This window comes from Salvelinus sp. IW2-2015, linkage group LG15 (genome assembly GCF_002910315.2).
Source record: "Salvelinus sp. IW2-2015 linkage group LG15, ASM291031v2, whole genome shotgun sequence".
In the NCBI taxonomy this organism is placed as follows: domain Eukaryota; kingdom Metazoa; phylum Chordata; class Actinopteri; order Salmoniformes; family Salmonidae; genus Salvelinus; species Salvelinus sp. IW2-2015.
This window is the reverse complement of record NC_036855.1, coordinates 4790657-4803156: the sequence shown is the minus strand read 5'-3', so window position 1 is coordinate 4803156 and position 12500 is coordinate 4790657. Positions and strand designations below refer to the sequence as shown.

Here is a 12500-nt window from a genome sequence, read left to right as displayed (position 1 = left end):
ACGTATAACATCTACATATTTAGATGTATCTACGTATAATATTTACGTATTTAGACGTATCTACATATAATATATACGTATTTAGACGTATCTACGTATAATATATACGTATTTAGACGTATCTACATATAATATATACGTATTTAGACATATCTACGTATAACATTTAGGTATTTAGACGTATCTAGACAAATGTGTGGCAGAGCACGTCATCTAGTATACTTAATAGCTCGTTAAAGTCTACCCAGAACTCCCAATCCCCTAATATACTCACTACTCACTCAATACTATCAGCCAATCTACAAGCATCAATGAGAAAACCATCACATATTCTATGGTTGAATGCCTTAAAGAAGAAGATGAACTAYATATTGTAAGGCTCATCCCACCTGTTTTATGACAAGTCACGCATTGGGTACGACATGCAGCATTCAATCATATGTCTATCATGGCACAGTATCTTTGACATTGACGCTGTTCAATATCCTGTACTATTCTATATGATTCTATGTAGAATGGATATTTTCTACTGTCTACAGACCTGATATTCAAGGAATAATGATGATAGGAGAGCTTAGCTGCTTAAGTGGAGACTGTAGTAGGGAGCAGACTGCAAGGGTCTGTCTGGTTCCTGGTTCCTGATTGGTTTATGTGAGGGCTGGGGTGCAGGAATAAATGGCAGCGATCTATTAAGATGGCCCGGATTGAACCAGCCTATGGCCCGTCACGTGACTGGGTGAAGCTGGTGAGGGAGGAGATTCTACTCAAATCGAACAACAATCTGAGGCGCTCGGTTATGTTGTCAACAAGGCGGCATGAGCCGTTGTTCAGAAACATACAACATCTCTTTTCCACAAAATATGTTCAMATTTTCAAACTAGTTTTCATTGGGAAGGCAGATAAAGCGTTTTTATCAAAAACAATCACTTTTGCATGTGAAGAGACACAGAATCCACATCTAAGGAGGTTGGTGGCACCTTAATTGGGGAGAACGAGCTCGTGGTAATGACTGGAACGKAATCGGTGGAATGGTATCAAATACATCAAACACATGGTTTCCATGTGTTTGATGCCAATCCATCCTCTCTGTTCTAGCCATTATTGTGAGCCGTCCTCCCCTCAGCAGCCTCCCCTGATCCACATGCTAACCTACGTCCCTTTTTCACCATTGGCTATAACGGGACAGCCAGCTGATGCCCAGGATACATCCCGCTTCCAAAACGAAWGCAATCACTTTTCATCCGGTGCAAACTACGCCTACCCGGGTGCCTGGCTAGCTTAATAGAATTCCCTCAATTCTCCTGGAGCTCAGGCTGATAGTGAACCCACTGCATCTCCACATCATCGTCCACCAGACTATGTGATGGAAAGGTCACGCTGGGTCATGTGCATCTCTCTTATGGACCCAGATGAGCCAGAGGTCAGGGCAGGTCACGGCACTCTTGGAGCCTTGCACAGGACAGGACAGGAGGCCATGGGTTCCCATGCTGAACCTACAGGATAACCTGGAACTATTTTAAGACATAACTATAGCAGGGGAAAAGGCAGTGATACAAAATATCTTTAATATAATAGTTTATTTGTGCATGTGTGTGCGCCTTTAAGGATCTCTGATGTCGCCACGTTACTTTGACTGACAGCTGAGATCTGTCACTCTCCAGTACACTAGCCGCCTTGTGCTTTACTCCTCGCTAAACCTATCCGTCACTCGGATTGGCTAGTGTCTGTGTAGCTCAAAAKAATCGACAGACTTGAATGCATTCAGAGGAAATCTATTGGTGGATTCTACATATTGCGTCATTATCCCACGTGGAAAGACAATCCCTATTGGCCCGTGTACATTTTCGGRGGCAGTTCATTTTCTGGTTAGCTGGGGGAGTGTGAAACCGCGTGAGAAAGTTGCCATTGGGGTAAAGCGAGGCTTGACGCTACATTGTTGAGTTGATAGTGGGAGTTATTATCAAAACTAACAACATTTTCCCCGTACGAAACCTTTCTTTAGACTGRAGTATTTTCCAATCTTACGTTTCATCGAGTACAGGCTATTATTCGGATAACGAATAGTAATTTATGTTGAGCATTCACCACAAGCGACCACGGCAAGTCAAGTGGGAACTCTTCATTACAATTAACTTATGTGGATTTGTTCTAGTAACCTACGCTTTTTTCCCTGAGCGCGTTGTGGTCTTGGCTCTGTTGACTACAACTGGAGTTTCGGCTATTCGGATATTTCTGCGTGGACAGGATCACACAGCCTACAACAGAGGAAGACCGCTCTTGTTTTTCTCCTCTGGATGACCGTATCCCTTGTTTTTACGTTTGATACATGGTCGTATGCTGGAGTAAAGAAAGAGTATTCTTCCGCGCATCAGTCGCCGGAGCACCGCTGTTGAGGAGTTGACTGGAGATCTAGGAGGACAAACGGTCGGACGTTTTGTGTCAATTTACGGCCAGTCTCGGAAGGACCTAGGATGCATTTATCGTAAGGTGGAGCATCCCCACAACGGTCCCTATTTTGATACCAGACTGTTTTTTAGGAAGAGGACGTCTGCGGAGGTAGAACGATGTTCCCCCAGGGTCGACACCCGGTAAGGTTGGCCAGTGAAACGCATCCCCCATCCGCAGGTTCTCTGCACTCATTTGTCATGTCGAACCATTCTGTATACCGGCGATGGTGGGTCGGTCCCGGATGTCGGGCGAAGCCCCTTTGTTTGTCTTTGGCTTAGAGGCTGTCAGCCTGTAACAGTTCTGTAATGAGTTTAACATGATGCACTCTCAGTAATTGGGGCTAGGCGCACATCGCACTTGGCAGCGCACATCGCACTTGGATGCTRTATTGCTGTTTGTAATTCACTGCTAATTAGCCTACATCTATGATGCAGAATCAAACGGACAGGTATTGAGTGATGTGACTTTTTATTTTATTTTGATAGACGCCCCACCAGGCCCCGGGCCAACCTTTCAAATTCACCATTCCAGAGTCACTGGACCGCATCAAAGAGGAGTTCCAGTTCCTCCAAGCCCAGTACCACAGGTGAGTGGCTGTTCACACACACAACCCCCACACACACACCCCACCCCACCCCCACACACACAACCCACCCACCCCCACACACACAACCCACCCACCCATATACACTCCGAGGCCAGTATGTCACACTTTTTGTGCTCAGACTGTGGTAGGTATAAGCCATGCTGATGTGCTTAAGCCAGAGGGTAGAGTCGAGGTCAGATTTTCATAAATCACCTCTTATTTTCCCATGTGTGCAACTGTGCATGTTGCCATATGTGGGACTGGGGAGGAGGAGAGGAGAGCGATGAAGTGCCCTGCATGATAACAGTAGTAGGCAGTAGGCTAGACTGCTGCTATCATAGCCATATGACCTAGAATGTCTTAATGGCCTATGCAGCAGGTAAACAAATATTGGTCTTGCATGATTCCAAGAGGTTTTCCAGACCATGCCGCTCTGCCCTACAGACCATATTAGATATGTTTATCTGAACTAGATTTGGAATGTCTTCTGGGTATGTGTTCAGGATTGGTGGTGGTGGCTATGTGGCGTCCTGTTTTATTTTGATAGTGTCTCTGTCCTCGGCAGTTTGAAACTGGAGTGTGAGAAGCTGGCCAGTGAGAAGACAGAGATGCAGAGGCACTATGTTATGGTGAGTCCAATCAGCACACACGTTCTAGATGTTAACGCACTATCACTGTCTGGATTGATACTATTGCCACATTGCAAGCATACTGTCAACGTTTATTTTTTGCTTACACACACAAACAGGCCTATGCACACACATTGATTTCCACTACATTAGCTCTCTCTATATATATATATATATCTACATTCTGAGGTTGTTTTGTCTTTTTTGCATTTTAGTCGTTTAGCAGATGCCGTTATCCAAAGTGACTTACATTTAGTGCATTCATCATAAGATAGCTTGGTGAGACAACCATATATCACAGTCATATCAAGTACATTTTCCCTCAATGAAGTAGCTATCAGCTGGGTCAGTGCTAGTAGGAAAAGAGAAGTGGTGTTAGGGTGGGGAGACTGACTGAGATGCCTTACGATACTCTTTGAAAAGGTAAAGCTGTTAACTAGCCCTCTCTTTAAGATAGTTTACTTCCCTTTCCTCTGTCAGCCTAATGATTACAACTCTGTCATCCACAGTACTATGAAATGTCTTATGGGCTGAACATTGAAATGCATAAACAGGTAAGCCTTGCTCACACTCGCTCTTACTATTTCCTATAGTGTGTGTGTGTGTGTGTGTTCACGCAGAGAATGGGCTTTTAGCCTGCCAGGAAGTGTGTGTGTGTGTGTGTGTGTGAGAGGGTTTATCAGTGATGGATGGTGCTCTGTTTCTCTCAAGTTAGACCTGGTGGTACGAGCTCAGAGGCAGGATGAATTACTCTGTTGATTGATTGGTACTGTCTGGGGGAGTAGCCTGTTTTATTGCATTGAAGAGGCTGGGCTGGGGAGGGCATAGGAATCAATCACAGAGTCCTTTATCGAGAAAATGCAGAGGAGCACTCTTCCTCAATACACACACAGGCTTGCCCCACAGGAACAGAGCACTCTGGCTCACAGCATTTACCAGTAATTACCACAGAAATCGATTGGTCAGGACAGAGGAAATTGGAGGTGGAATAGCCTGGGTGGTTTGCTGAGGAAGGATTATGTGTGGTCTCTCTCTCTCTGTGTCGCTCGCTGTCCCTCTCTCTCGCTGTCCCTCTCTCTCGCTGTCTCTCTCTCGTTGTCTCGCTGTCTCTCTCTCGTTGTCTCGCTGTCTCTCTCTCGTTGTCTCGCTGTCTCTCTCTCGTTGTCTCGCTGTCTCTCTCTCGCTGTCTCTCGCTGTCTGTCTCTCTCGGTGTCTGATAGTAATGCATGCCTCCTATTGTGGGGAAGATGTAATTTCTGCTCATTGTCTCAGTAGAGGTTGGTATTGTGAGTGCTGTATCCCTGCCCCTGCCACACTGTAGCCAGTTGCTCTGGCCACACCAGCCCCAGGCCTGCCTCCCCTCTGTCTGCACCGCTGCCTGATTGAATGAAGTTGGAGGAGATGGGAGTGCAGACCCATTCTCCTGCTGCTCATATTAGGGTATTGGGGCTGAATTCCAAACCTATCCTTAACCCCTACACCTACCCACTTTATGTAGACCTGAACGTTTTGATTCAGGTTTAATGAAGCAGTATGGTATTAGGCCTAGCTCCATCTTGCCCTCTGATAGGTTAGACGTAAGTTTAGTCTATCCAGCCCTCAGGTGTAGTATAGACCCAGAAGTGCCTTGGGGTTCAGTGTAGATCTGGAATTCAACATGTCCATGTAGGGCTCTCTCTCTCTGCCACCTGGCAGGCCCTCAGACCTATGGCCTGTAGGCCCTCGTCACTGATATACTAGCTGATGACTCGACAACTTGCCATGATTTTCATGTGCGGTTCGTCGTGTCACCTACTACCATAGTTGAACACACTGGTTATTGTTCTGAATCAGAGCAGAAGTCTGCTCCATGACCAAAGGCCTTCCTTTCGTTGTAAGCCCCTGGCATGTGTGAAAACCTCCACGCTGTCTGTCTCCTGGGGTTGGGTCGGGTAAGAGATGGGCGAGGTGAGGGACTTTTATTGGCCCATTGATTTTCTGGCTCCTCTGACCCACTTGGGCATCTGGCTCTGGGTCGCGCAATGATTCCCTTAACCGTTCCTTAATGAATCCCTGTTAATGCTTTCCTGTGGGTTTAGTCCCCAAAGTGTCTTGGAACTCAGCCTATTCCCGGCCTGCAGCACCTATGTGCCGGCTAAGAATACCCCTCAGAGATGGTGCTTCCCTTCTGGGAAAGCACAGTGGGGAGAAGCAGGTCTTTTCTTGGCTTACAGGTATATTCTAGGAGCTAGGCAGGTGTATTCTAGGCCAGCTGCTGTGGTTCTAGGAGCTAGGCAGGTGTATTCTAGGCCAGCTGCTGTGGTTCTAGGAGCTAGCAGGTGATTCTTGGCCCAGCTGCTGTGGTCTAGAGCTTAGGCAGGTGTATTCTAGGCCAGCTGCTGTGGTTCTAGGAGCTAGGCAGGTGTATTCTAGGCCAGCTGCTGTGGTTCTAGGAGCTAGGCAGCAGACAGAAGCAGGTGTGCTAACGGGAAACCGGTGAGGCTGCCTCTTTCTAGGGCGTGTCACAAAGGCTGCTAGAAGATTGGCTGGAGGATCTCTTCTGATAATGTAGCCAGCATCTGATATCACAGAGATCTGTATGTATCAAGCGTCTGATCTAGGTCAGCACTCCTGCTCTGAGAAGCTCAATACATACGGCCCATGGGCCCTGACTCCATTTCTCACTCGCTTTTCAAAAGAAAATGGGATGTGTGTGTGTGGTGTTTGTGTGTGTCTGTCTGTCTGCGAGTGTGTGTGCGTGTTTGTGTGTGTGTGTAATGTCCTATTACTGCGTTCGAAGGGTCCTCTAATTCCCCCTGTACCCTGACCCGCCTCAGATCAATTTGATTGGACGATATGTAATTTGAGCTGCATCATCTGATTTGCAGCCTCAGTGGGGGTATAGGGTATCCAGCCAATCGCAGTCACCTCCGGGGGCCGGATGCCCAACCATGGATATGAGTGGGACRAAATTAAATTAGGAGTGATGAGATTATCTTAAAGCACCGATGGGAATAGTAGCGAGGCAGAGGGTGAAACTTAATCTAAGGCTGACATGATAGCAAGGCAGGAGCCTTGGTATGATTCATTGCTGTGTGTGTGTATGGTGCGTGTGTTTTCTGAGAACTGTGGCAGGCAGCAAGCTGTTAACTAGCCCTCTCTCCAGTGAATTGTTTATGGAGTCACTCATACCAATATTTACTTTTTWAATTTTATTTATCCTTTATTTAACTTGGTTGGTCTCATTRCGATAAAGATCTGGACCAATACAGCATTGATCCTATATCTTGACAGATGGCGGCAGTTGGTCCTGAAAGCAGTTAGACATGTCTGGCTATCCTTCAGCACATCTCCAGCATCACATGCACACTAGGGTTTACCGATATTTGGTCAGACCTCTTCTACGATATGCTACTCCTAATATCCRATATAATCGTTTTGCAATGTTAATGACTAGATAATTCAAATGTTAGTTTTTATTTCCGATATAATAGTCACATTCTCATTACTATGATCTCTCCACCATTTCCTGTTTGCTAAAACATCAGTTTATGTGACAAAACAAGCAAGTATAGTGTAGAGAATCATTGTACCATCTAAACCGCTGTGAGAGAAGTTTTCCATAACCAAAAATATAGTATTTTCAGCTGTTTGAAGCTGCTGTACAAAACCGGAAGTAAAAGACACAAAAACAAAACTTAAGAACAGGGAGCATAGAAATAACGCACATAGAACAGATCTACTGCTTCTTAGACTTGCTTTCAATGAGAATGACAGATCAAAACTCACATTTCTATATATTTCTATATATATATGTATATATCTATATATTTGGTTGGGTCGCCCAAAAGTTACATATTGCAGCTTTAAATAATCTTAGTATGACTACAAAATAAGACTTAGTTCATTCATTTAGACTTTTATTTTCAACATATTAATAAAGCCTAACTGATAAAACTGCACAGTTTTGGTATTTGTAGAGTTCAAATTGTCTTAACCCTCACAATACATTTTCAATGTCTAATATCACGATATTTAATCATATATAGGATATCGGGTGCAGTTGACCTGGGCTGTATTCACTAGGAACCAATGGGGAGGGACATACCTGAATTAGTCCATTAAGAAACTCTCGATTTCAAAACTGTTTTGCTACACTGTGCACTGATGAATAAACCCCAGCTGGAGTTGACCTGCACATGGCTGTGTGAATACAAGGGGGAATGTTTTTATGTCCGACGGCCCCTAGGCACTGCTGGATGTATCTTCTAAGCTGTGATGGTCACTGCACTATCCATACTGATCCATCCATCCTCTCTCTACTCCGTCCAACAGACAGAGATTGCCAAAAGGCTCAACACCATCTGTGCACAAGTCATCCCCTTCCTCTCACAGGAGGTAAGTGTGTGTGTGTGTGTGTGTGCATATATGTTGTCAGTACATTTTGTGTAGTAGGCCCAGGATATTAGGTGTGTAATGCTGTGTGTGCCCATGCAGCACCAGCAGCAGGTGGTCCAAGCGGTAGAGAGAGCCAAGCAGGTCACCATGGCTGAACTCAACGCCATCATTGGGGTACGGGGACTTCCCGGCCTACCATCCACTGTAAATACACTCTACTGCAACTTCCTGTGTGTGTACTGTGAGAGTGTGTGTATGTGTGACATGCTATTAGTGAAATGTCGACATGTCTGTGACAGTTCTTTACCGGGATATGCTGCTGCTGTGTTTGGTAACCATAACAACATGCATATTTTTAGTTTTTATTTTCTTTAACCTTTATTTAACTAGGCAAGTCAATTAAGAACAAATTCTTATTTCCAATGACGGCCAAACCCGGACGACGCTGGGCCAATTGTGCACCGCCCTATGGGACTGCCCTATGGGACCCGGAATCCAGGTTGTGATACAGCCTGTATTTGAACCAGGGTGTCTGTAGTGACGCCTCTAGCACTGAGATGCTTTGCCTTAGAACGCTGCGCCACTCRGGAGCCCAGCAGCGTAGCTGCTGCTGTGTTTGGTAACCATAACAACACGCGTAGCTGCTGCTGTGTTCAGTAACCATAACAACACGCGTAGCAGTGCGGTGTTCTGTAAACCATAGACAACAGCGAGCTGGCTGCGTGTTCGTAACGCAAACACAGCGAGCAGCGTGCGTGTTTGGTAACCATAACAACACGCGAGCTGCTGCTGTGTTGGTACCATAACAACACGCGTAGCTGCTGCTGTGTTTGGTAACCATAACAACACGCGTAGCTGCTGCTGTGTTTGGTAAGCCATAACAACACGCGTAGCTGCTGCTGTGTTTGGTAACCATAACAACACGCGTAGCTGCTGCTGTGTTTGGTAACCATAACATGCATAGCTGCTGCTGTGTGTTGGCTGTTTGGATTTTCTCAACGGTTCTGTGAGGCTTTGGAAGAGGGGGAGGCTGAGGTGGTGGGGGAGGTGGGTTTGATGGCTGTGGCAGGGGTGGCGGTTGCCATTTGAGTCTTAATTGCAGGATTCCAGTGTGTATAAAGTGGGTTTGAGAGTCTGGTCCCCCCCACCAAGCTGTCAGTCACTGTGTTTGTGTGTGTTAAATGAGTGTAATGAAGCATGGACACCCTCACCCCTCCCTCCACGGCTCACCCTAACACCCCCTGACACACAGGCTCCCCCCGCCTCCACCAATACTTCCCCTCCATTTACTCTCACCAGTGGGGGGGAGGTGTGTGTGTTCGCATGTGTGTGAGCGAGCGCTCCTTGCCATGCTGTTTTGGCACATGGAACAAGGGCTCGGTGGTATGTGTGTGTTTGGCGGGCAAGCCCAGGGATTAGCGCTGTGAAAGAGTAGGTATGGGGTTAGAGTGCTGTGGCGTCTCTCTCCTGTGGTTCTGAGGAGGAGGAGGAGGGGGGGGGGGTGGCTTAGTCAATTAGAGATAAAGAGGAGGGTTGACCTTCACCACCGCCCCTCCCCCACTCTCCTGCTGAGACCCTCCCTCCCCCTCCCCCCGCGGCAAATCTCCGAGGTTTGATTCCTGCGGCTACTGTCTGAAGACGCAATAATGATGTTTTGGAACACAAAGGCATTTCACGCTCAGACGAGCGCCTGATTTGGTGTGAAAGAGACCGAGACCTGACAGCTAAACGCCCCCAATCCACCAGAGCCCTACTCTCCTCCCCACCTTCCCTCCCTCCCTGGCCCGCAGGCAGCAGCTGGGGCTCTCCAACCCCCTCCTCCCTTCCTCTTCAAGCTCTGGGCTGTGATCCCAGCTGTCAGTATTGTTCTCTCTCTCTCTGTGTGTGTGTGTGTGTGTGTGTGTGTGTGTGTGTGTGTGTTTAGAAATATAGAGTGTGTGTTGAAGGGAGAGGATTATGGCTCTGCCATTATTTGTAAGAAGGCCACATCGTAGAAAGCTGCTCTGGATGAAACACTGAAGGGTCATGAATTCCTCTAGGTTTTCACATTGATCACTCTGCTCCATCAGTGTGTTAATGGCTTGTTCTATTGATTGACACACTTTCAAGTGGATTGGGGAATATTGATTGATTATAAATTAGTAATTGATTGCCTCTCTCCTGTAGCAGCAGCACCTGTCCCACGCGCACAGCTCCCATGTCCCGCTCACCCCCCACCCCGCGGGGCTCCACCCGGCCCATTTGGGGGGAGGGGCCAGTCTGCTCGCCCTGTCCAGTGCCCTGGGGGTGCCGCCACCCCACCTGGCCAGCAAAGAGGACAGGAAACACCCAGTGGAGGCCGAGCACCTGAGAGGTGAGACCCACCCGGCCTTGTTGCTGGGCCTGCATCTGAGGAGGAGTCTGTCTGGCTCGCCCACATAGCCAGACAGAGGGAGGAGAACGGACTGGACTGTGTTATCATTGGGTTTGTTAATAATAAATATACTGAAAACAACAAGTGCACGGCTCTGGATTCTAATTCTTTTATTTTTCTCTCCGTTTCTTTTTGTGTGTTTTCCATGCCTCCCTCGTGTGCGCCCTGGTGTCCTCGACACCTTGATGCTGTGTGTCATCGTTGCTATGGGAACAGAGAGAGAGCCAAGCACAGTAAGTACTTCCTGTTAGCTATGGCTGCAGCCTTGGCAAGCGCTAGTTAAATACCTGAAAGGAAGCGTCATACCCCTCCTAGATGATATGATACGAGAGAGTCAACTAGTCCTGAAATAAAGCATCATACCCCTCCTAGATGATATGATAGGAGAGAGTCAATTAGTCCTGAAATAAAGCATCATACCCCTCCTAGATGATATGATAGGAGAGAGAGTCAACTAGTCCTGAAATAAAGCATCATACCCCTCCTAGATGAATGATAGGAAGAGAGTCAACTGCCGAAAGAAAGCATCCTACCCTCCAAATAGCAGAAGAGAGTCAACAGTCCTGAAAAGCATCAACCCCCGCTAGATGCTGATGGAATAGAGAGAGTCACCTAGTCTTGAAATAAAGCATCATACCCCTCCTAGATGATATAGATAGAAGAGAGTCAACTAGTCCTGAAATAGCTCATACCTCCTAGATGATATGAAAGAGAGAGTCAACTAGTCCCTGCGGCTAGGGGACCTGATGCTACTTTGCACCACAAAGTACAAGCCATCTAGTTTCCCCCTAAGCACTTTTGATGTTAACCCTGCTAATCATTCCTTAAGCCCACTCATTATCTTTCTCTCACACAGACACAGCTCTTGTGCCACCCACCAGCCTTGCTTTGATTCACCTCCCTTTCTCTCATTCTCATGTCAAACTGGCCTTCATTTAGAAATGCATCCATGGCCTTTAAGGTGTGTGTGGTGTTTTCTGAGGTTAACATCATGGCAGGGTGGGAGGGGGCTGGGGTGCTGGGCTGCCTGCCGTTACTGGATTGGCCTGGATCTGCCCTGGACTGTTTGGCGCTCTCTCCAAATGAGGGAATTAGCAGAGCCTCCATACACGCACGTACACAGACGTACACACACCACACACACACACACATCACACATACACATACACACACACATACACACAATGACAGGAGCTCTCGCCCTCCACTGCCCGGCATTGTTGTGTGTATAAAACACCTCAGTGAGCAGATTCCCCCCCACTGGCTGATCCTGCGCTTAAAGGGCCTCATTGTGTTTAATACGGCTGCCGGTCGGGGGGGGGGGGGGGCAGAGCGTCATGACCTGAGAGACAGCGGGAAAGTTGCTTGTGTTTGTGGGTCAGCGCCTGCTTTCTAAAGCCTTTAAATAAGTTCCCCTGGGAGGGGACTTTGAAGGAACCTTTGGCTGGGGGTGAAGAGGGGGAGGAAGAGGGGAGGAGCCCCTTGCCTGCCTGTCATTGGGGCTCTCTGTGTGTGTCTGTGGTGTGTTCTGCGGCTCCTGGATGCACATTTCATGGACAGCGTCAGGCCAAATGGACTCCACATGATGGGCTAATCCACACACAATGGAATCTGTTAGCCAGGGAGGAGGGGGGGGTTGTGGAAGTGAATCTCACACACACACACACACACCACACACGCCCTTTAGCTACAGCAGTAATAAGCTGGAAAGGGCCAGGAGAGGGAGCACTGATAAAGCGGCAGAACTACTCCAATCAGCGTCTTCTCTGCCGTGTGTCAGCACCACCACCTCCTTGACGTGAGGGTTTTGACTGAAGACTGGACAGACAGCCACACCTGCCCCTGGCCTGGAGGGTGAAGGGCTGTAGTGCAGGCTTCTGAGACACCACCTGTTGGTTTCCACTCCAACCCGGTTCTGAGAGAGACCATCCTGTTGGTTTTCACTCCAACCTGGTTCCTGGAGAGAGACCATCCTGTTGGTTTTCACTCCAACCTGGTTCCTGGAGAGAGACCATCCTGTTGGTTTTCACTCCAACCCGTTCTGGAG

At 47.6% G+C, this 12500-nt stretch overlaps 1 protein-coding gene across 2 annotated transcripts in view; it reads left to right on the top strand.

The window, feature by feature from the left end:
* The first annotated feature begins 1875 nt into the window (after positions 1-1875).
* Positions 1876-12500, top strand: part of LOC111974210 (transducin-like enhancer protein 1) — a 21796-nt gene continuing 11171 nt past the window's right edge. For both annotated transcript variants that reach the window (XM_024001862.2, XM_024001861.2), the window contains exons 1-8: positions 1876-2588; positions 2934-3034; positions 3600-3663; positions 4173-4217; positions 7978-8040; positions 8140-8244; positions 10207-10393; positions 10670-10686. In XM_024001862.2, coding sequence (XP_023857630.1) covers positions 2565-2588; positions 2934-3034; positions 3600-3663; positions 4173-4217; positions 7978-8040; positions 8140-8244; positions 10207-10393; positions 10670-10686 — 606 coding nt within the window. In that variant the 5' untranslated portion in view covers positions 1876-2564. The remainder of the gene's footprint in view (positions 2589-2933; positions 3035-3599; positions 3664-4172; positions 4218-7977; positions 8041-8139; positions 8245-10206; positions 10394-10669; positions 10687-12500) is intronic.